Source organism: Cyanistes caeruleus, chromosome Z, assembly GCF_971803275.1.
Source record: "Cyanistes caeruleus chromosome Z, bCyaCae1.hap1.1, whole genome shotgun sequence".
Lineage (NCBI taxonomy): Eukaryota > Metazoa > Chordata > Aves > Passeriformes > Paridae > Cyanistes > Cyanistes caeruleus.
In genome coordinates, this window is record NC_141732.1 from 81796572 (window position 1) to 81821156 (window position 24585).

The following is a 24585-nucleotide window of genomic DNA, read 5'->3' on the forward strand; positions in this document are numbered from 1 at the left end:
TTGTACTTCAGTGGGGAAAGCCATCTGAGACTGGTAATCTGATGGAACTAAGCATGGGCTGCTGCTCATGTGAGGCTGAAACCCTCGAGGCTGGATGCTGCTTTGGTGCCTCTCCCATCCTCTGTACCCAGGAGATTTTCCTGGTCTCATCTCTCCCCTTGTGAGGGAGAGGGTTGTCCCTAGTGCTGGCACATCCGAGGAGCAGTGGGCATGCCACAGGGTGGTGTGGTATGCCAGCACAAGTGTTTGCCTAACTCAGATGCACTCTGAAATATTTTTGGTGGTGTAGGTTGCTGGGTGCTTTTAACACTTCTTTGGAGTAGCAGAGCATTCACCAAGTGGGGAGTGCAGCAGCTTCCCTCCCTCTTGCCATGCTAACACAGGCAAAGTCATCTTTGGAGCATGGGTAATGCCAAAGCCCAGTAAGGATTAAGTGAACTGGCAAGGACAGGACATGTACCTTGGCCTGCAGTAGACCTTGGGGGTCAGGTTGTCGGGAGAGGGAAGCTGCCAACAAGCTGTTGTTTGAGCTGCAGCCAGTAGCCAGCTGTTATTAAATCCTGTCTGGTGGGAGAATCACTGCAGAGGCAGCAGTATTTGCAATCTGAAAGAAATTAAAATGGTGATGACAACCCCTGTCTATCCTAGGGAGAGACCAAAAACCAGGACATGCCAGCCACCAGGCCCCTCTGGGGGCATCTCCTGCTGATCACTATGTGTACAGAAATTTGTTCAGTAGACTTTTATGGCAGCAGACAGGAAAAGTTTGCAACACTGGAAGTAGTGTTGTTACACAAACTAAATGGAATTTGTATAATCCTGACTCATCTTTGGTAGGTGGGGATGATTCAGATGTCCTTTTTCCAGCAGGAGATGCCAAGGACCAGCATGGAAAGTATGAGTGCTTGAAAGACTCCCTGGGCATGCTGGCCACAAACCAGCAAGGCGCCTTGATTTTAACTTTGCTTCCATTGTAGGGAGATCATCACAAGCAGCTTGGAATCAGCAACCACAGCCAGGCTGAGCTGCTGCTGCCACCCTCATCTGTGAGGACAGAATTTCCTGAAGTAGGAAAAGTGACAGAAAAATCACTCTTGGGTTCCTCCTTCTTTTATTATGTGCTTATTCCATTTTCCAGAGGTTGTGGAAAGGCAGAAGTGCAAGCACAGCCACTGCTGGTTCTGAGTGCCTGTGTGCCCGTTCCTGCACAGGGGCAGTGCCCCTGGTGTCACACGGCATCACCTCCAGCACCCAGGTACCAGCCCCAGGGGACCAGCAGGAATCCTGCCAAGCTGTGGGCTTGTGCTGTGATTTGGGATGGATTTCTCAAGCTCATTGACACCCAGAGTTACACAGTGTCTTCCACTTCCTAAGACCCTCCCAAAGCAAGGGCGCACCTGTGCCTGGTCTGTTCTCCACCCACTTGGGTTCTAGAGTACAGGGTCTTGTCTCGCTTCTTAGTCTCCTCTTCCAAGAAAAAAGTGCCTGGAGCACCCAGAAGGTGTCTGCCCCTGCTCATGCCCATAAGTCATGGCAGCAGTTGTCACACCTTGCAGGACCACATATACATAAACTGCTGGCAGTTTCTGTCCTCTACTTCACTGCTTGAAGCGATGTATTGAATAGTTTGGTGGGATACATACTCAGTTATACCAAGATTTTCTAAGAAAATTATATTAGATAACATCTAGAACAAGTAAGTTTTGCAGCAACACTTGCTCTCTTTGTGTGGTTTGCAGGATCACTGCATGGGTATTAGTCATCTCCCACCCCGTGTTCAGGTTCAGCACTCTCCTTTTGCTGCGTAAATGCACAGAACACACAGCACAGGAGCTGTTGATGGCACCATCTGCAAAAGCCTAATGGCTCATTCATTAAGCAGTGGGAGCCGGCACCGCCACAGTCTAATCAGATATTGTATGATGAATAATTCAAAAATAATCCTTGTATACTTGAATAAATATCAGGAGGAGGAAGGAAAAAGCCCCATACATATGGCACGTTAAGGGAACAAAACAGGCATTCTTCAATGTGCCAGGCTGCTGAGCTCTGTGTACTGATGTTAATCATGCAGGTGGCTAATTCCTGACGAAGAACTGACTGAGGGGTTTTGGCCCAGCACTCCGAAGGTGATCACAAGTGGAAAAGAGCACAGTGTCACAGAAAATCCAAAAATCCATAAGCCTCACATTCTGCAATTTGCCCGTGGTTGTTTTGTGTAAGCAGCTGGGGGACTGAGTTTGGGAGGTCTGGCCTGAAGCCTGTGTTCCTTGTGCTGCTGGGCAGATGGCAGTGATCAGGTGTGTGCTGTCCCCCAGCAGCTCTGCCTGCACACCCTGAGCTGCTGGTCTGACTAAACTACTGGTGTGCTGCACTCGCAGCGCTGTGACCAGTGCTCAGGGAGCCTCAGGGTGTTACATGCTCTAAAAATGGAGTATACAGACATAAAGTATTAGGGTACGCATTTTTTCACCAGAGCCTGTAGTGACAGGGCAAGGATGACAGTTTTAAATTGACAAAGGGCAGGATTAAATTGGAAATAGGGGAGGAATTCTTTCCCGTGGGGGGAGTGAGGCGCTGGCAGATCACCCAGAGGAGCTGTGGCTGCCCCACCTCTGGGAGGAGTCAATTTCTCCAAAAACAATACTCCTGTGCAGAAGAAATGCCTTTCCAGCTTTTGACAATCATACAGTTTTTTCTATTTCATTTTTCTTATTTCACATCTAGAAATGCTCGGGCTCAAAGGCATGCTTTTGCCAGCCAATGTAACCCTGTGACAGTGCCTTCAGCTGTCTGCCTTGAGCACCAGTGTCACTGCTTGGCAGCTTGAGGATGAGCCAGCAAGTGCTGCAGGCATATGGCCTGTGTACCAGGCCTGCTGCGTGTGCAACACTGAGTCTCATATGTGTGCAGATTTTAAGCAAAGCCCTTTTTTCCCCACTGGGAATACACTTCATACCTCATAGTTCATATGCAGGTGAGTGCCTGAGATGTGTGTGCTCTGCTCTTGCCTGCTCAGAGAAGCTGTGATCTCTCAGCTTGGCAAAGCATGGTGTTACCTTATACCGCCCATGTATACATGTGGAAAAACTGAGATATTGACTGTAACTCCACACAGACAGAACTGTTTTAAGCCCATGATCCTCACTGGCCAACTCTGATTTCTTTGGATAATGCTTAGTTTGCTCTGGTTTGTTAACAGTCAGAAAAAAAGGTGTAATTAAGCCCTGACAAATCCTCTTGGCTTTGTATTATATCTGAACCAGCATCTCTTTTACAGATGACTAAAAATGGGAGCCTCTTGTTGTTCAAGACATTGCAGTATTTGGGTTTTGACAGTATTCAACATCCTGAGAGTCATTAGAGTTTCTCACTCTTCAGGCTACTTGGGCATTGCAAATGTTCACTCTGTAGCTGAAGATTCTCTCCTTGCAGATGGATAACACAAGTTGCCAACTTCTATGAACACATTCTTTAAATCTGGGGGAAACTGTCTGTTGTGGAGATGTTCCACAGCTCTGGGCAGTGCTTATAGATTTCTCCCTACCAAAGTCCTTCATCTTATCTCTTATGATACCACCTTCTTTTAATAAATCTTATAATTTTAAAAAGCAACCCTGGGGGTTTTAGTCCAAAATGTAATGAAGACATATTTTAATAACCAGGAAAGGAATTTTTTTTTTTTCCCGAGAAAATACCTGGAGATTAGTGATAGGAGCATCTGAAAAGGGGAAGTTTAATTGTAAGTTGGTTTTAAAATACTGAATGTTTAAACATACATGGTTAAAAGAAAGTACCACTGCATTCTAAACAGTGATAAAAAAAATAAAATACAAGTATTCTAAAACAAGAAATACAAGCTTCTGTTCTGCTCTTGTTGATCATGTTACAAGAAATTTTATGGTGAAGAAAGCAATGGAATTAACAGACACTATTAAGCTTTTGCCAGAAGTTGTAAAGCTATTACTCTGAAAATAAGTTTAGGATTGGAAATATGGAATCTGTATTTTACCCTTCTTGCTTAAGTTAAGCATGTTTTGCTAGCTAGAAAGGAAATGTTTTGTTATTGTCCTCCCCAAAAGCAGGAAGAACAAAAAAGGCAGTATTTATTCTGACATTAAAAAAATCAAATGTAAACTGACTTCAGTTTTTATTGTGTCAGTCCACCTGCAAAATCCTCTTCAGGCCCAGCACATCTTTAATGTGCAGAAGCTCTGTTTGATGCAGTTGAAATTGATCCCTGTATAGAAGGCATTAAATGAATACACCACTGTTAAGCGTTCTGAATTTCAAGAACCTTAAAATCCTTAGAAGTTAAATAATTTAGAAGTTATTATTATTGCACTCAAGTTCAGCATTCACTGTATAACATCGTAACATCAAAGTGTTCTGAGTTGGCAGCACTCCTTGCTGACTGCTCAGAAGGAACAGCAAGCTGCACTGGAGGCATTTCTTCAGGAAAAGAAAAGGAGGGGCTCCAGATTTACCTGGTTCCCAGAGAAAAAAGTACAAGTTATGGGACTCTGCAGGTGTCAGCACAGGTGACCAGGAGATCCCATCTCAGAACTGGAGTCCAGCTGGAAGCATCCACTGGTGATGGTTTCATTGGTTGGGATGCACATTGTCCATGTGAGAACAGCAGGGTTGGGAACTTTGAACCTTACTGCTGCAAAGCCAAGGGATGAAACAAGACAAACAAGGAGAATTTCTTCCACCACAGGCTCAAATTATGTGGCACAGTGTCTGGGGGAGTGAACAGGACCTCTGGTAAAAAACTTCAGAGCCAAGACAAAGTCAACATGCCAAAAACTCCTCCCAGTGCACAAGTGACTGCAGGGACATTCATGGCGCTGCATCTGTTACTTTGTGTGCTTGAATTAAAAAAACACTGCAGAAATGCTATCAGCCTGGCACAGCTTGTAAAATATACTTAAAATTCTCTTAATTTTATATTTTTTAAGAGAAATACTTAGGGTGACATTTTCTCCCATGGAGATGTCAAGGACACCTAGCTGGAAGGAGAACAAGTAGATTTGTGTGAAAGGCAGCACACACAACAACCTTTGTGCCTTGTATGAACTGTGAAATCAATTAACATTTCAGATATTAATACCAGAGTAGTAGTAGCAGCTGCCATCTTCTTTATGCTACTGTGCAAGCTGACCACAGAAATTCAATACAAGAGAGTGTAATTTTCACTTCTTTAATCAAATTGGTTTACTGGTGAATTGGGAAGAAATAGGATGTTGTAATTGTCATGGCCTGATTCTACAAGTCACTTGCAGGATAAGCCCAAGGCTTGTGCAACATGAATTGCAAGGGCCTTCTTGAACATTAAACCTAGTGCACAAATCCACTTTTATATAAATCCTAAAATCGATTTATTATATTCAAATTCTAGAAACTTGTCAGACTCACTGATTGCCACTGCTGACAATCAGTAGAACCTGTGTTCTGCTGCCGTTTTGGTTAACCGGAATAAGTTAGAATTTTTACAGGGAGGCTGGATTGGAGCAGCCAGGGTATGGCCCCATGGATAACTTCCTGCCCTACCGATACCTGCGGGCACTGCTCTTGGGGCAGAAGGAGCTGAGCTTGTGCAGAACACCTTTGGGACTCTGCTGCCTTCCTAGAGGCTCGTAAGAGACGTTAATACACCAGGATTATTGTATCTAGAATATTTATCATACTGGATGCTCACAGCATAAATTTGAAGCTGATGTTATGTATTTAAGCCATTAGTATGATTCAATAAAGCGATTCGCGTGCGAAACTTTACATTCTGAAAATGGTGCAGCACGGTGCAAACAGAGAGAGGGCGGGATCTCGTCCTGCCGTTCCTAGCAATGGCGATGCCGCCGGGATGCTGCGCAGCCAACAAAGGCGGCTGGTCAGAGGCAGCGCACGGGCCGCAGGCGCTGTGCAGGCGGGCCCGACAGTGCCCGGCTCACGGGGTGTGGAAGGAAAGGCAGCATCGCTCCGGGACCCAGTTCCAGGACGCGCCCCGGCACCTAGCGGGGGGTGACCTCGGCCGGGCCCAGGCACAGGGGCCGCAGCGCCGGCGGAGGGGCTGAACCGCCAGAGCTGGCAGCGTGTGGCTCCTCCCGTCCTTTGTTGGCCTGGAACCGGAGCAGCGGCCGCGGGCTCTGCCCCTGGCTGCCCTTCGAGGCCTGAGGCGCTCGGGCACGGGGAGAGCCCGGCGGGCCCCGGGCAGCGTCTCCCACAGCACCCGGGCGACGCCGGCTTCTGCGCTGGGGAGATCGGCCCCGGCGGCCGGCGCGGTTCTGCCCCCCGCCACCGCTGGGGAACCCTCCCCCCCCTCCACCGACCTGTCCGGGCTGCGGGAGGCCGCGACCCGGCCCCGGGGCGCTCCGCGGCCCCGCAGCCTCCCCGCCCCCGGCACTCTCCAGGGAGCCGTTCCACACGGAATCACACGGGAGCGTCTCCCCATCTGTGCCGCCGAGCACCCCCACCCCCACCGCCCAGCCCCGCAGCCTCCTGCCATTATGTTCCTCCGACGCGGGGCCGGGCCGCGCCGCGGGCCGTAGCCTTGCCCGAGCCCGCCGGCTCCGGCCGCAGCAGGTGTGTCGCATGGGGACCGGAGGTTGCATGCTATGGGGTCGCTTCCTCCCGGCCCGGCGGCGGCCGGGGCCCCGCGGGTACCCGTGCAGGGACTGCCCGGGCTGCCGGCTCCGGGCCGGCCGGCCGGGGGCGGATCGTTCTCCCCGCCGCCAAAGGGGCCACGGCCTCTCCTCCCCGGCCATCTCCAGGGTTCGCAAGGCCCGCTCGGACAAGGCCAATTCGGGCTGGCAGCGCTCAGACCCGCGGGGAGGTGCCCGGGGCCGCGGCAGCCCGGAGGAGGGAGCGGCCCCCGGACCGAGGGGCCGAGGGTGGGCCGGCCGCGGTTGCGGCCGCAGCAGCCTGTTTGGGGAAGACGGGCCGAGGCAGCGGAAGAACATGGTGGTTCTCCCCAGAACGGGGTGGGGATGAGGGATGCGAAGAAGGTGTCTCCGCAGGGAGGGGTGCAGGGTTGTGCCCGAGACCTCTGTTCAGTTGCAGGTGCAGCCAGGGGCAGAGGGGCTTGCCGGGGTCGCCCACCCGCCCGGAGGGAGCCCTGCAGAGCAGCATCTCCCGCAGTCTCCGAGAGGAGGGGGTTTCAGCGCGTAGGCGGAGGTGGTTACTGGTGTTCCCAGAGCAAGGGTGAGTAGCCAAGAGGAGCGGGGTGGCTGCTGTCTCGGTCTGGGTGCCTGTCGGCCATGCAGGAGGAAGGCCTTTGCGTGGCCGAGGTGAAGGGGAGTGGGCAGGAGCAGAGCGGCCACGGTCACAGGTGGGTGCGGACCCCCGGAGCGGCGTGGGCACCGCAGGGGCCGAGACCCTGGGCAGGCATCGCCTGAGAGGCGCAGGGCCGGACAGGCGGTCGGTCCGCACAGTCTGCGGGGTGGGAGCTGCTGTGCAGAGCCTGGCCGGGCCTCCCCAGCCGGCGGGTGCAAGCCGGGGCGGGGGGGGGGCTGCCCAGCCGTGGGGCTGCAGCTCGCTGCTTCTCAAGGCCTCCAGCATAATCGAATAGCAAAAGAAAAAAATAAAAAAAATCAAAAAAATCCGTGTAGCAGCCAAGTCGGTGCTGCGAGGAGGGAGCAAAGGAACTATTTTGTAGGCATCTTGCTGCTGCGGAAATGGATTTCTTGAGGGGAGGGAGGCGCGTTTGTGGGTACTCTGTAGTAACGCTGCTCAGAGCACAGAAAATGCCACTCGGGCGGCCCCAGATGGAACGAGGAGTGGGGAGGGCAGATGGGAGAAGCCCTTGATCGGGCACCCCATGGCCGTGGGCATGAGGGGGCAGATGTGACGTGTGTGAGTAGCCACCTCTCATCTCGGGGAGCAGAGGGGTAGCAGCCCAGGTTAGCAGCCTGTCTCCCAGGGCTGTGGCCGAGCCTGCCTGGTGCTGCAAGAGAGATCCTGTGAGGATTTTTATTGCGGTCTCTTTGTTAGCTACAGACAGGCACGCACACACAGCTCTCAGCCAGGTTGTGGGAGGTAAGTGGGGGAGGCGAGCAAGGGAGCGTGCGGGGGGCTCTGGGGAGCAGGGGCTGCTTGGGCCGGGCAAGAGGGGAGCCGGGGCACAGGGCTGTGTCGGCCCACGCCACACAAAAAACAGCCCCTGCGATTTTCAGGGTCTTGTTGGCAACTCAGCAAGGGTTGCCATAGCTTTTTATGTAGGGTGACCAGAACCGGCTGGAACTGGTTTGAGGCAGATCAGCTCCTGAACACAATGCAGTCACTGAGCTACTACACTGGGATAGCTTCCTCCCTTCATGGCAGCCAAAAGCAGAGGAGCTTGCAGAAAGATACCATCCCAAAACAGTATGTGAATGCACACTTTAGACACACAGCACTGGTATGTGGCTAACGTAGTCATAAAGGGTTCTGTATGTAAATGTACATATTTGCAGTAACTGAGATTACTTTGGCTTTTCGTGCCTTTTTATGCTTAAGGAATGGGCAAGAGCTGAGATTTATGACCCTTACTAAAATATTTTTGCTTTGCAAGGGTGGGACACTGGTTATGCAGTCTATTTTAAAACTAAACTAAATAAAACGGATTGAATTATTTGTAATTGTAGTTATGCTTGTGACTGAGGATGCTTTGCATGCTGTTTTATTTACAGGGTGCTGTCTTGTGGTTTGCTTCTTTAGGAGACATTAAGGGGGGGTTTGCTGTGCCTTTCTCTAAGGCCAGAAGGAAACAATATTGTAGAATTGTGCATAAAAGCATTGGAAAGATGCTGTAAGGCATACTCGTTTTCCCTTTTTTTTTTTCCTTGTAGGCCTATTGATTGGGGCTGCCTTTAACCCTTTGGTGTTTGCAGAGGTAATGCGGCTGTGGCAGTAACTGAGCGCTGGCTAAAAAAATCTCTCAAAGGTCAAGGTTCACAAGGTGAGATGTGGTGGTTTGGGCTGAATATAACAATAGCGTGGAGGTACATCCTGATTGCACATTTGGCACATTAGGAAGGAGTCAATTGTTTAAGTGTTACTGAAGAAATGCTATCAAGGTCCTCCAGTTTTAATAGGATTAAAGCTATTATTTGTAAAGACTTACTGATATCTTGGCTAAATACAGTATTTCCATTGAAATATGTCCAGATACGTGGTTTTTTTCACAGGGTAGTGATACGGAATAGGCCTCTGAATGACAATCATGAATTGTGGACCAGTTGTGGCAGGGAGCTGTTCTGTGCTGTATTAGAGACTCACACGTGCAGAATTTGCCTGTCTGGTTATTTACACGTTATTGTTTGACCACATCTCAGTGACCCAATACTGGGTTTTTAATTAAGGTCTTTGGTGTTAAACATGTACTTAATATTGCCTACAGACAAAAAAGCCTGTGCAAAAGAAATAGTATGGATGGTTTTTCTTAAACTGTTTTAACCTGGGGAGGATTTTGCAGCAGCTAAGTGGAAAGATATATTTTGGGGGACTGGATGGAGCTCCAGTTCATTATCAGTGGTGTGAATTATGATATTGTGCATAGGAAACCGGATGGACAGTGCAGCAGCTGCAGGGGGGTGACTTGCTTTTAACTTACAGCAGTGGATAATGATAGAATTTTTAGTTTTTCCTTCTCAACTAGAAAATACAAAATGTGTACTTAGATTTGAGCTGATGTTTTTATCTTATTGTGAAATCTGAAGGATTCAGAGAGAGGGAGAGGGGCAGAGAGAAGGAAGCAGTAATGAATCTAGCAAAGGGAAGAACAAAGGCTGTTAGAGCTTGCACAGTGGATCACTAAACATTTTGCCTGGGGGATTCTTTTGCTAGAACTGTTACTTCCTATAACAGGAAATCAGCAACTCTAGAATCCTAACCAGTGTGATTTTTTTAAAAAATCTTCCCAGTCCTGGCTGTGTTAGCTGGTTTGGTAATCTACAATCAAGATAATATGGAGGCAGAACATTGGAAATACTCTGTTGTGGTGTGAAATGAGGGTTCTTTCCTCTGTGCTCAGCAGAATAGACAGTCCTAAAAGCCTTGAGAGGTTGTGGATACCGGGTAAGTTGTGTGCTGGCTGCTATAGGGTGACAATACAAAGGAACTTTTTTGTTTCTGACTGCAGTAGATTACGTAAGGCATTGAGCTATTAATTGTAGAAAAGTGAAAATAGCATGCTAACATTTGGCCTGAAATTCTGAGTTTGTGGGCTTTACTGCAGCTGTGGTGTGTTGTTTTTCAGGTTTGATAGAGCAGTGAATAGCTTGTGGTGGAGCAAAATGCCTGACAGATCACAGTGCTGGTTTCTGCTCCTGTTCTTCAGCATCGGGATGCAGAGGGTCTATATTTGACTATAGACGTCTGTAGCAGAATGATGCTTACAAACAGGAATTCTTGGTGCATGGCAGGAATAGGATCTCTTCCGGATGAGGATGCATGTTCTTTTCCAAGTGTCAGCTAAAATTCATATATTACACAAGAGTATCTTTTGGGATTTTTTTTTTTTTTCCTTCTGCCAGAATGGTAGGCAGCTTTGAAATTCTGGGTTCTTGGGTTGTGACAAAATTCCTTGAATCTGTTTTGTTTGGGTTTTTGAATGCTATCTGTATTATGAATTTTTATTTTTAGCAAAGGAGATTTTGAATTTGCAGGGATTTTTGTTGGCTGTAAGATGAGAAAACTGAATAGATGGAGTCTGCAGTGTTCTTGGTGAGTTGTCTTTTTTCAGTCTAGCAATATCTGTAAATGCTCTTCATCAGGAGATTTGGATTGTGCATGCAGGCCAGCTTTCCAGCAGCAAATGCTAATGCTGGAGGGCTGGTCTTCTGTATCAGCACCCAGGATCTCATTTTGCACTGGTCTCAGTTACTTGATCTCCAGAATGAGGGTAGGGATTTATCACATTCCAAGTCTCTTTGGAATGAATTGACTAACTGTTGTTTTCCTAACCATATGCCTGTGTGTTAAAATACAAATGTGCAGCAGAGCACCAGGAATATATGTTCGGAAAAACCCAAACTTGACCCTAATGTACTCAGGCCTGCTTGTTGCCCTGATGGGCCCTGCCTGCCTGGGAGAGGTCTCTGGGAAGCTGCAGCTGCTCATGCTGTGCTTGGGCCACAATTGCCATCCACTTCAAAAAAAGTGCCTTAAAGGAAAGAGGTGGGAAGCTTGTGCCATTACAATGTAATTTGAGTCTGCATTAGTTTGGGAATCTCAAAATTCTCTTCATTGTTGCGCATCTGAATTATTCACTTGTTAGTGCCCCAGACTATTTTATATATAAAAGAACAAAATTAAGCCATGATTGTAATTAATTTCTAAGTAGACTGCAGAAAGAATGGTATGTAGATTTTCCTGCTTTTTAGGAATTCATCTCTGTTTCAGGAGGGATTTCGGAAGTGGCTAGACCCAAACCCTGGCCTGTACCTCTTGATAAATACAGGTGGTTTTCATGCGGCCAGCTGGGGATGGCCTGTTCAGCCCCATGTTGTGCATAAGGAGATTCCTTGCTCATGTGTTGAAATATCCCTGTTCTTTTTGCTTGCCAAATGTTGATTGTCCTGGACTTTGAACCAGCTGTGTGTGGTTTCCTTCAAGCTGTGCTAGCAATGGTTCAGATTCCAGAAGATTCCCTTCTTGTTTTCTCATACCAAAAGAGAACCTGAGATACCCAGTTCAAAAATTGATGTGTTGGACTAAAGGATGAGGCTCCTAAGGAGTCATAAATGACAAGTAACACTATCTTAGCTGTCAGAATGGTGGATCAGGTCTTTCACTCGTAGAGTTTTAAGCATGGAAACAAATTTTCCCCTTTTTTGAAGGTAGGTAGATACGGTGTATAATGTAGAAAAAGTAGGTTCTTGGGATAAATTTTAAGTGTGAAACACCCCATACTTCACAGAAATGTTTACATTAGGACTGGCATGACCTTACTGATGCTGTGGATACTAAATGGATGCTAAATAAGACTTTTATCCTGAGAAATCGAAATTTCTTAGGGTAAGATTTACTTTGCTTATTACAAAAGGAATTTCTGTGATTTGTGGAAGGGGTGTTTGGGTTTTGCAGGTCATGGGCCCTTTGACAGTGAAAAAAAACCTGTAGTTCTTGTATATGAGCATGAGAGCCATTGCTGACTGTGGTTGAAGTGGCCTCTTTCACAGCCCACTTGCCCTGAGTATGTCAAACCAGGCGTGGCTGTGATTGGAGATGTGGTTCCCATTTCCTGAAGAAGGTTTTGTGGTTAGATTAGTGTTTTGCTTTGTCTGTCTACAATGCTTGGCTTTCAGAGCAAATGACTGGAAGTGTAAGTCAGTCATAATTACTAATAACCAATCAGCTGCTCATAATCTGTGTATTAGGATGAAGTTTGCTTAATGTTAGGATTTATGTTCCTATAATTCTGATTGAATTCCTTATGTCTTCTTTACCTGATGAAATTTCTCGTCACAGCAATACAGAAACCAAAACCCAAATAAGTATGGTTTTATGCTGTTTAGGCTGGTATTATTGCTCCCTGTGTCGGCATTTTCTTCTAGAATGAGCTTGATGTTACTTAGGCATCATTACTCTTGTCTGGAAGTGGAGTAATTATTCCAGATTACTGGAATTTTGCTCTGGGGTAGTGTGTCTGCCTGGGATTCAGTAGAAGAAATGGACTAATTTCTGTATGTGGCTATACCAGAACCAAGACGGTGCCATGTTCCAGACCCTGAAAAGAGGTGGCTCGGTGTTCTCTCAGTGTTCTCATTTCACAAAACTGGAAAGAATGCTGGTGTTTTTGGAAAGACGTGCAAAAGAAAAGGTCTCCGTCCTAAAGGGTGCACAGTCCACAAATGTATGTAGTACAAACAATGGTACAAATGAATTTAGGGCAGGTAAAGGAATGTAGTCACAAGAACATGAATGCCACAGGTAGATGAAGATTAAATTTGGTGGTTTTCCTATTTTCTTTGATAACAAAGGGACTTGCTGCTGAGGGAAGCTGAAGTTGAGTAATTTTCTGAACAAAAGCAAGGAGTTAGAGATTTAAGTGGAATTTGAAGGCAAAGGGTGGGAATTCAGTAAGGTAGAAAAGATGGTCTGGTCAAGTTAAAGCAATTGTATGAGGTTGTTAGACTTGTGGTTTAGCTATTTGGAGGATCTGGATGAATAGGAAGGTGAGTGTTAAGGAGGAAAAGTTGGTTGGTTCTTCAGAGCTGAAGGATTAAATAAAAGTGAAACTTGAGCATGTAAAACCATGCTTGTGATCCTGAAATGATAGAAGCCTTCATGCATAGGGGATATTAATTGCAAAAGTATTGGGAAGGGAGGAGGATTTTTTGCCATTTCTGGAAAGCTTGAAGCTGATCTTATGCCTGATAGACAAAAACTAGGGGTCTGAGCAGTTTGGAGATAGGACCTAGCTGGGAGCTGCCAGGTTATTCTGCTTCCATGTCTTCGTTAGGCTGCTGAACTTCCCCAGAACGATTCTGACTGGAGTGTTCCCAATTGCTTGGCTTTACCCAGAAAAGTACCTGTTAATCTCAGCAACAGTTTCTAGGCAGCTTGGTCTTTCTGTGGAGAATGCTGGGCCTAATCTGCAGGTGTCCAGAAGCCAGAGCTACAAGATAAATCTGACTTGAAAAGTAAGAAGAAATGTGTGTGTTTCTCTGTTGTGTCCCCCCATCTCAACAGAGAACATGAAAGAGTAGGTTTGTTTTTCCTCATATGGCTAAAGTCTTTCTACCTGGGACAGGTGCACATACAGGGGTTGAGGAGGAGTGATAACATTTCCATGCAGTAAAATAAAAAGTCAGTTCCTCAGAAGCAGCTGTTTACTTCTAAGTCCTGCCTGACCTGCTTGCTTCTTCTACTTTAAGAGGAGAGTTCTCATGGTGTGGTTCTTGTTTTGACATAATTGCCCAAGTGAGTGCTTCACTGGATGTGGTATCAGGTGTACTGGAGTAAAAAAGGCTGACAGGGAGAAGCAAGACAGTGGAACAGACAAGGAGTGCCTTGCTTTGGCTAAAATCTATGCCGTCTTCTTCATGCTATTCATAGGAAACATTTGAGGAGATGTGTTCCCAAAGAAACAGCAATGTAGGGAGTCATGCACATGTGCTTTGGGAAAGCATGAGCACAAATAAACCACTGCTGGTTCACCCCCAGAATTTACTTCCACTAAGATACTGACACACAGATACAGGGTGGGTGTTGTGACTGAAGAGATTCAGGAAAACCATGTAGTAAGGGTATATTCAGAATCTGTTATTTCAAGTTTTTAAGACTCATTCTCTTCCCAGAAGTTCTCTCAACCACCATCAGAAAAGCAGAACCCAGAAGCATTTCACCTCACTGCTTTGTGGCTCCCTAGCTGTGTAATTCTATTTGCCATATCCAGATTTTTTCCTTGTTAGTTTTGTCATTGAATGATAAGTAAGCAAAGTAATGCTTGAATTTTTAAATAAACTGGTTTTCTGTATGACTTTCCTCAAGCATTCTCAGAGCACTTTTCAAAGAAATTCCAGCTCCCGGAAAATCACGATTTCCTAGGGAACCAGGAGCTTGTCTTATTTCCTCTTCTGAAGTATTTACAGGCATCATGTTGACCCAGAGAAGGACTAGACTCATGGTTTGTCTGGCAGCCAAGGTGTCAGTTGATTTTGATCTTGGATAAAAGGCAGAGTTTTATCCTTAAAGGAAAGAGGTGCTAAAAGGTTTGTAGAGGGGAAAAAACAAAAAGTGGGGGGGGAAGGATATGGCTGCAGAGTTCTGGCAGCTGTGGTAGAAACATAGTTTATATACTCATTCTTAAGATGGGTGCCCTGGAATATTGAGGAAGAGAGTAATAAAATGGCCAGGTTAGAACTTCTCTTCCTTGTGTATCACAACTGACTCTATCTCCCTTTTTGTTTAACTTTGCTTGAAAAGTTTAAAGAATGAGAGAAGTTCTTGATAAGGGCAACAGTAGTTCTCAGTAAAGGACAACTGTGTCTCCTCTGCTGGGCAGTTGTGATCTTAAACATACTTGGAGGAATTGTGTAAGCAGGCCTTAATTCATTGTTATGGGTAAATGTTAAACTCCAGGATATGTAATTAGAGGAAGTTTCAGACTAGGGAGACTATCTAGCTCTTTTTGAATGTATGCAACAACTGTAAAAAGACACCTATGGACAAATGTACAACCAGAAATCAACTAATTAGTATCCCAGATTATGAGAAGCTGTGTCAAAGCTTGCTGTCATTTTACATGGATTTGATATGCTTTGGTATCTGCACATCTTTTCCATTTAGTCTTTTCCATTTAATCCTCATAGAAACTTGCTTTGTGGTTTTGATAATATGCATACATCTGTTTTTGTATAAAGGATTTCGTAAGTTAGAGGGCCCAAAACCGTTATGTGAACTGTGTAAACAAATTTCCAAACCCTTCTATATATATTTGAAGATGTTTCATGAATGTCTGGGTCTATTCCAGTATACTTGAAGAATATTCCTCAGTTGCATTCTCATAGTCCACAATGACTTCTAGGTAGCCAGTGTTGATGAATACCTAAGTCTTACAGATGTTTATTACTCTTCAGATTAATAGCTCAACTGTTAAGAAAAGTCAAGACTTAAGAGAAATTACAAGAGTCTTGTGTTATTTTTATGTACATCCAGGTATTTTGCAGTCTTGGGTGGGTGAGGATAGAAGGGAGTGGTGTAGGAGGGGGAACAGGAAGAAAGTCACTGCAATTTGGGCCCAAAATAAAATTGCCAGCTTACCATCTGTGGAGTTTATGAATTACTATAGTTCTTGGTGCAATAATACAACTGTATACTTGGACTGGAACACTGTTCTGTAATGTGTAATCTCTGAAGACACTACTTCAGAAGTGAAATAACACTTCTTTGCATGACAGATGTGAACAAGTACTTGCTTTGTATAAGACTGTGCTACTAGAGCTTAAAGTGATGATTTTCTGTTTATTTTACAGATTTTCTTACAATCAAATACATGGCCATGGGGGATATGAAGACCCCAGATTTTGATGACCTTCTTGCAGCCTTTGACATACCAGACATGGTAGATCCCAAAGCAGCTATTGAATCTGGACATGATGACCACGAAAGCCACATAAAACAGAATGCTCATGCAGATGAAGACTCCCATGTCCCATCATCATCTGATGTTGGGGTGAGCGTCATTGTGAAAAATGTACGCACTATTGATTCTTCCGAAGGTCTGGATAAGGATGGCCACCATTCCACAGGCAATAGCTTGCACAATGGCTTCCTAACATCAGCAGCTCTTGAGAGTTACAGCAAAGATGAAGGGAAATCACTTAAAGATGATGGGTCAGCTTCTGAGACTACACTGAAGGATTCAGCTTTCAACCAGTTCAGCCCAATATCAAGTGCAGAAGAATTTGATGACGATGAGAGAATTGAGGTAGATGACCCACCAGATAAAGAGGAGATGCGTGCAAATTTCAGAGCAAATGTCTTGGCAGGATCTCTATCTCAGCAGGAATATGACAAATTAAAGGCACTTGGAGGGGAGAACTTAATTAAATCTGGAATCACTGTTTCAAGTAGCATAGATAAAAATAAAACTGCTAAACGAGAGACAGAGACAAACTCCATGAATTTAGGTGTCTATGAGCCTTTTAAAACTCGAAAAGCAGAGGACAAGTTACTAAAAGACAATTCTGAGAAGCTTCTTGAGAACAGGGTACTTGATGGAAAACTGAGTACTGAAAAATGTGATGCAAATCTTGCCAGCATTTCCCAGTCCAAAGCGAAGTCATCAGCAAAGCTTTCATCCTGCATTGCTGCAATCGCAGCACTGAGTGCTAAAAAGGCAGCTACAGATAGCAGTAAAGATTTACAGTCTAATTCAGGAGAGCCTTCTCCATTACCAAAAGACATGAGTGAAAGTCCCCGGGCTATTGAAAAATCTCCTGAGTCTCAGAGTCTCATTGATGGTGCTAAGAAGCCGTCTGTCAAACCGCCCGATAGTCCCAGAAGCGTCTCAAGTGAGAACAGTAGCAAAGGGTCTCCATCTTCTCCCGCAGGGTCGACACCAGCAATTCCTAAGGTTCGCATAAAAACCATCAAGACTTCTTCTGGGGAGATCAAGAGAACTGTTACTAGAGTTTTGCCAGAAGTCGATTTGGACCCTGGTAAAAAACCAGAACAGAGTGCTTCCATGGTAACCTCCATGACATCTCTCCTGTCCTCACCAACTTCAGCTGCTGTTCTCTCCTCTCCTCCCAGAGCTCCTCTGCAGTCCTCAGTTGTCAGCAATGCAGCTGGATCTGCAGAACTTGCTCCCAAGCAGGTCACTATCAAACCCGTGGCTACTGCCTTCCTGCCTGTTTCGGCGGTGAAAACAGCAGGTTCCCAAGTGATCAATCTGAAGCTGGCTAACAATACCACAGTGAAAGCCACTGTCATCTCTGCTGCGTCCGTGCAGAGCGCCAGCAGTGCCATTATCAAAGCTGCCAACGCCATCCAGCAGCAGACAGTTGTGGTGCCAGCATCGAGCCTTGCCAGTGCCAAACTTGTGCCAAAGACAGTCCATCTTGCCAACCTTAACCTTTTGCCTCAGGGTGCTCAAACCACCTCTGAACTGCGCCAAGTGCTAACAAAACCCCAGCAGCAAATCAAGCAGGCAATAATTACTGCAGCTGCCTCCCAGCCTTCAAAAAAAGTGTCTCGAGTGCAGGTGGTGTCATCTCTACAAAGCTCTGTAGTGGAAGCATTCAATAAGGTGCTGAGCAGTGTCAATCCCGTACCAGTTTACATCCCAAACCTTAGCCCCCCTGCCAATGCCGGAATCACGCTACCAACACGAGGTTACAAGTGTTTAGAGTGTGGCGACTCGTTTGCTCTCGAGAAGAGCCTGACCCAGCATTATGACAGGAGGAGTGTGCGAATTGAAGTGACTTGTAATCATTGTACAAAGAATTTAGTTTTCTACAATAAATGTAGTCTCCTGTCCCACGCTCGTGGGCACAAGGAGAAAGGCGTCGTGATGCAGTGTTCCCACCTGATCCTAAAACCAGTCCCAGCAGATCAAATGATAGCATCTCCTTCCAGCAATAACGCTGCGGCCGTGCTCCAGAGCCCAGGGGGAGCTGGCACACACTCCGTAACAAAGATCCAGACTGGCTTAACTGGGACAGTGATCTCGGCCCCTGCGAGCTCTCCTGTCATTCCAGCAATGCCGCTAGATGAAGATCCATCGAAACTCTGTAGACATAGTCTAAAGTGTTTGGAGTGCAATGAAGTTTTCCAAGATGAGACATCTCTTGCAACTCATTTCCAGCAGGCCGCAGACACAAGTGGACAAGTAGAGTATCCTATGTTTACATTCCAATGTTTCATCTATAAGCCTAGGAGACTTTGGATATGTTTTTACTTTCATTTAGCTGTTAATTATCTGAACCTCTGTGATTAAAATGATAAACAAAAACCATAAAAAGTTCTTGCAAGCACTTACATAGTGAATGTCAACACTTCTTAAATAAGACTTTTTCCTAGAATCTTTTTAGGCCCCTGAAGTCTGAAATTGACACTGTGTATTTTTGATAAAATTTAACATTAGATTTCTTACAGCTGAACATTATAATACAGAAAATAATAATGGGTTTTACTAATAATATGTTAATGCTTTTTTCTGTGCTTTGGAATTTGACTAGCCTGTGGAATCCACTTAATTGGCACCCTCATTAACAGCCCGTCTATTCAACCTGAATGATAGCTCTAAGTGATTCATTCTCGATTGGTCTTCAGGTTTTAGAGTTTTCACCAAGTGCCCTAAGTGAGCGAGGCATTCCCCTCACTTGCAGGGAGGGACTCAGGCAATGACAAATGGCACACTGACTACTGACAGGAATGCCTGCTGTTTGCCTCAGCTCTTCCTCAGAAAGTGCTAAGTGCTGTTCTCACTTGCACGTCTTCCCTTCTGTGTGACTATTGGTTTAGTTGGTTGGGTTTCTTTTTCTCTTACAAATGCTAATGAGTTCAACTTAAAAACCATTTGAAAATTCTTTACTAATGTATGCGGCCTGACCTGAAAGAAATACGTCATTCAATAAAACTTAATATTAATCAGTGTGCGATGTATTTTATAATCCTGTCAGAGTGAAGGTGGTTAATTAAATGATATGGTTGGATCTCTGTTGGGGTGTGCCAATTAAAAGGGATTCTGGTGTGTTTCAAAGCATTCAGGTGAGCTTGGTTCTCCAGCTTCTTGCTGCAGGGGAAGGTGAAAACCTGCAAGCATGCTCATGGAATGCCCTAGGAGTCTTCCTGGGAATCACACAACAGTGGACAAGCTAAAGAGTTTTAAATCCTGCAGATAGGAAAAAATGCTCTCATCCCAGGAGCACAGGCAGGTTCCTGTTAGGATATATTCACTACATGTAGGACCTATTCTGTACCATGAAGCAGCTCCACTGCACCTACCACTACAGGTAGTAATGTAAAGAGATTTGCACGTGGAAATAACCTTGATTATGTGGCTTTGCCTTAGCTCCTCCCTTTAACTGGCTAGCAGAGTTAGAACGAAATAGCCTGGATTCCAAGTGGAATGCCATGCAAGTGAATTTCTCTTTGTAAGATAGTACAAGTGTGCCTACCTAAGGGAGTTTCCTCCAGCAGAACGTGTCTATCCATAGATGTTGCTGCAGTGCTGAACAGGATCTAGTAGCTGACCATGAGTATATTCTGCACCAGCTCGAGTTGCTTAATACTGACGGTTTTTAACTAACTGATTTGGTGGTGCTTATTGACTGTAGATAGTATTTTTCCCATAATAAGCCCATTAGGTAACATTCCTTCTAAGATCCAGTTGTCCTTGCAAAAACCTATTGGTTTTGGTACTGGAAAATCAAGCAAGTAAGCGCCAGGACAAAATAGTTGGGTGAGAGACAGAGAATAGGTTGGGAGGATGAGGCTAAAATAGAAATGGAAAAAGAGAACAAAGGTAAAATGATGTTCTCACTCTTGGGGTGTGAGGATTTTTGTCTTTATGGCCAAGTAAACTAAACCTTTTGCCCTTCCCTTTCTCCCTCTGTCTGGTGCTTTTTCCCTGTTGCTGCTGAGTTTGCTCTCCATACATGTCCTATAAGTACTGTTTATCCTGGTCATTTACTAAAGGAAAGCAGTTGCAATGTTCACAGAATGTCAAAACGCAGCTGCAGGGAGGTGGAGAGAGAAGTGTGGGTTCCCAGGTACTGCTATTCAAGGAGGGAAGCCCCTAGAGCTGCAGGATCAGCTGGCATTGCCTGCTGCCTGTCAGGGTGTTTGTGTATCCTCATGGAAACTTGCTTTGCTTAAGAACTGCAGGTTTAAAAAAATCCCACAAAACACTGGGTGAAAAGAAGCGCTATTTTAATGTTCTTCCATTTGAAAAGAACACTTAATAAATGTAGTTTTAAATGTTCTTTGTTGAAATATCCTTTTAAATATTAATTAAACATTTTTCATAGTCTTTTTCATATGTCAAGCAGCCGCTGTTTTTTACATTGTGTTTGGTTGCATCCTGTAGGGGTAGTGTTTCCTGGAGAAAGACTCTGTATAGGCATTTATTACTAATATGTTGCTACTTTTTCATTAGATGTTACCTCTTGAGAAATCAGAAGAAGTCATCCAAGATTTCTTGGATGAGAAATATTCTGACTTATTTTCCTTCTTAGTGTTTGGCACTGGCTTTTTGCTGTAAACCTGCCATTATTGTGGGGGGAAGAAGACAGGAAAGTTAGATGAGATTGTTATTTTTTTCTTCGGAAGGAAGAAAGAAAGAATAAAAAGAAACACTTAGATTTTTCAAACAGGTAATAGGAAAAAGGTTATTTGTAATTTACTGTTCTATCTAGTACCCTTTCTAATTGCTCCTGAAATGGAAAATGTATAGTTTGGTGTTTCCAATGAGTAAGTAGCTGCTTTTATATTCCTGTTATGAAGGCAGAATGTTTTGCTTAATATAAGCAGTGGTAATCTTAGCAATGAAAATACATTCCCTATAAAGTTGTTACCTTTTTCTAATTTTTTATTGCCATTAATATTCCTGTTAAAGGAATATTAACCCTGACTCACTGACAGGTTTTCTGGCTGAATGAAACCCTCATCTACTTGCTGGGGGGAAAAGGTAGCAAATCTGGGCTAATGAATGTTAATATTTCTCTTAGTTATAGATAGGAGTATATAGCTCCCATGGAAACTGCATAGCTCATTTCCCTTCATACTCAGCGTATGTGTGTATCTTTATTTTCCACCTCCACCATTTTTCCTTCTAACCCTTTTTTTTTTCTGAAACTTTGACTTTAAATGCAGGCAGGTGATGATTTTCACAAACTGTGTTTTATTTTGGTGTGGGTTGGAATGAGAGACTGGAAGTTAATGCCACCTTAAGCCCAAAATAAAATGGTAAGCAAACGTGCTGAATATCAGAATTTTGCAGTAGATGCTTCTTGTTCTACTGTAATCAGTTAAAATTAAACATTTTCTGTACTCATTGAAATAGCAGAGCAGGGGCCTTAGCTAAGAGCATTATTGGCATGTTGGGTCAGCAAATGAGTCTGGCACCTTGCTGCAAAATCAGGAAGATCACTGAGCTGGAATGTTGTGTGGCTCTTCTGTGGTATCACATCCCAGTTTCCTTCAGAAGTCCTGCAAGCCAAAGGCTTTGGAAGGACTATGAAACCTCCAAATGTTTATATTACTGGAATAAGAAGTCTGGTTTGCTGTTTTCTTACATAATCAAATGATGCTGCAGATCCACCAGTATTGTATTACAGCTTGTTAATACAAGAACAGCCAAAGAGAGATTTGGGGAATGGTACTGAGCCCAGTAAATGTGGTGCTTATGGCTAGTTGTAGGGTTTTGCCTTTAGCTGAGCTTACAACAAAGTTAACAACCCAAAACAGTTCTGGTCAGTCTGAGGCTGTGAGTCCCCCACTTCTGGCCACTGTTTGGTCAATTAAGGCCAAGTATTTGGCATTTCAAAGTAAATATTTCTGTGTGTCTCGATACAGCCTTACTGTGTCCCAAGGGTTCTGAGCGGGTGCCAGTTTGAAATCCCTGTAGATAGCTGAACTCAGGCAGAGCCTTGCAGGACAGCAGTGCATCTACCCATGCTGAACTGTACCGTAGTGGGCTGACAGGAGTGCCAGTGGAATCTGCATTGCAGGGATGGCAGGTTTTCTTTGCTTAACATGCTGTATATGCAACGGTTTGCATTTTGCCACCTTGCTGTGTCAGGACATTGGAGAACTCTCGTTGTACGAAGACTGTGCTCAAGCCACAGTGCTCCCAGAGCATTTATTTCAGGATGTCTTCATGCATATGTTAGTAAATAATTAATAATGCAGCTCTGGAGATCTTTTTTTGATCAATATTCTTGCAGAGTATACACATCACTACATATACCAGACTCTTAGAACATTCCTAAAAATATACAAATACATGTTAAAAAAAAATACTGATGTCATGAAGGAGTCTTGGGTTTGATTTTAAATCTTTGCAAGTCACTGGTGAGGTTCACAAGTCCCAAGCCATAAGAGACAATAGTGATAATTTGATTTTGGAGTTGTATGTAGGCCCCTTGCACTGTTGTTAAGGTAATCTGGGAAGGCACCTGAGTAATATTTCTGTAAACCCATGTGTGTCTCCTGTGGTCAGTGGTGTATGAAGGAGCTTTGTGGCCCAGAATGCCAGTCAGTCTGGCTACAAGCACCTGCCAGCTCTGTCAGCAGGGCTTGTGTTTGTAGTTGCCTACTGCATTGGGTCCCGTCCCAGTTATGACATTTAACCTTTATTTGCTATATTGCAGTGTTTGACACAAGACTTTATGTAGAGCTGAACCAAACCTTTTGTCTCATCTATTCTGGTTTATCATTTAGAAGACATGCAATATCTGCCAGATGCTGCTTCCTAACCAGTGCAGTTTTGCATCACACCAGAGAATTCATCAGCATAAATCTCCATACACGTGTCCTGAATGTGGAGCAATCTGCAGATCTGTCCACTTCCAGACCCATGTCACTAAGAACTGCCTGCATTATACCCGAAGAGTTGGGTTTCGGTCAGTATAATGATTCCTTTTGTTGTCAATTTATGTATGATTTATGGTTTTAAAAGTGATTTTCCATTTTCATAAGCATTGTTTGGACAATACCAGCTTCATGGGTTTAAGATTGTCATGGAAACAGTACTATTAGTACTAAAATTTTGGAATAAATACATTAGGATTCTGCTTTTTTCTGAGCATCCACTTTTGTATATGATTAAATCAGAATATTAGCTAGTATCACACAGATTCGGGACTTAACAGATTATAAAGTGTAGAAAATTCACATGCATTGTCTTAATTTCATTTTTTTTAAAAAAAAATCTTGATTTTTTTCCAAAACATTGAATTTTAGATTGTTCTCTCTGGTAGAACCGTCATTTTCAGTACTTCTGGAATGTATGGTTGAGATGCTGATGGGCATACTGCACCTGTCTGGTTGTTCCCTTTTCTATGGCAAGTCAAGAATCCTTGGCTTTACATCACTTGGAAGCTGCCTTTCTCAAGCAGCCTTATCTTTTGGTTCTCCTTTGTTACTCTTCAGTTTCCCTTTGACTTTTACATTTCCCTGTAATGGCAACTCACTGAGAAAATGGGGAGCAGAGGCATTTCATAGAAATGTTTCATTTTGAAAGACTTGAAAAAATGTTTTCTGTTAGAATTTTCCTTGCACTAAATGGCAGGCAGCACAGCAAGAGATCAGAAGAGCCACCCTTAGCCTGAGCTTTGCTTAGCACTCCAAAAACACGTCCACTTCACACTGCCTGCAAAAAGGCCATTCTGAATCTTTGAGCAGGTAGCTCCTTCCACCCTTAAGGCAACACAGTTCATTTTCCAGGATGGCTGTGCAATCTTCCCCTAAGGGAAAAAAGCATTTTTGCTGCATCAAGCCTCTGTTTTCAGCTCAAATCCATGGCCTGACACAACTCCAAGATCTTTTCATTTCTTTGGGCTCTTTTCTTTTACCCTTTTCTCTCAAGTAGCAGTCTGTCTTGTCCTGCATTTCTTCCATCTGCTTCCTGCACTCCATTGCTCTTCCCTCTAATGTATGTCTTGGGTTTGTACATGGAATCACTTCTAGGGACTCCTGGCCTGCCCCAGTAACACTGGCTCTTCACCCCCTTCACTGGGGGTCACTAAACTTTTCAAGATGTTTCATAAATATCTCATGTCACACCGAGTCAGGATTTCTTGATGTGGTGAGACTAAAACAAAGTCACCCAGGCAAGCAAAAGGGTCTCTGGGAATGTTACTGTCTCCCTCCTTACATTCCTCAGCCGCTACTTAGAACTGTGGTGCTTTTATCTGAGCAGCAGGCCCTGTGTTGCCTTTCCAAAGGGCCTCTGCCAAGAAATTCCCTTTGATTTCAGTTATTTAGGCTAGTTATCTAGCAGTGAATCAGCTGAAACCTTCAGCCTGAAGTTTTCACTGCATCCTGCCAAGGTGAAAGCAAGAAGTTATTAGAACAGTCCCTGAGAGGAAGGCTTGGTCCTTAGGAACTGTGTAATATACAATGGTGGATGCTGAGGATCAGTTGTTATGTGGC

At 44.7% G+C, this 24585-nt stretch overlaps 2 protein-coding genes across 14 annotated transcripts in view; one reads left to right on the forward strand and one right to left on the reverse strand.

Annotated features, from left to right (window-relative positions):
• ALPK2 (alpha kinase 2) overlaps positions 1-24585 on the reverse strand; it is a 96062-nt gene that overhangs the window by 51499 nt on the left and 19978 nt on the right. The gene's annotated exons all lie outside the window — the stretch shown is intronic.
• ZNF532 (zinc finger protein 532) overlaps positions 6294-24585 on the forward strand; it is a 33630-nt gene continuing 15338 nt past the window's right edge. Inside the window, exons 1-6 of one of the 11 annotated variants that reach the window (XM_086867204.1) lie at positions 6520-6582; positions 7054-7200; positions 8826-8935; positions 9900-10053; positions 15957-18316; positions 22873-23054. In XM_086867204.1, the coding sequence (XP_086723330.1) occupies positions 9984-10053; positions 15957-18316; positions 22873-23054 (2612 nt within the window). In that variant the 5' untranslated portion in view covers positions 6520-6582; positions 7054-7200; positions 8826-8935; positions 9900-9983. Of the gene's footprint in view, positions 6583-6625; positions 7328-7638; positions 8035-8190; positions 8396-8825; positions 8936-9899; positions 10054-10620; positions 10702-15956; positions 18317-22872; positions 23055-24585 lie in introns of those variants that run through there. The other 10 variants (XM_086867205.1, XM_086867206.1, XM_086867207.1 and 7 more) reach the window with 10 other exon arrangements.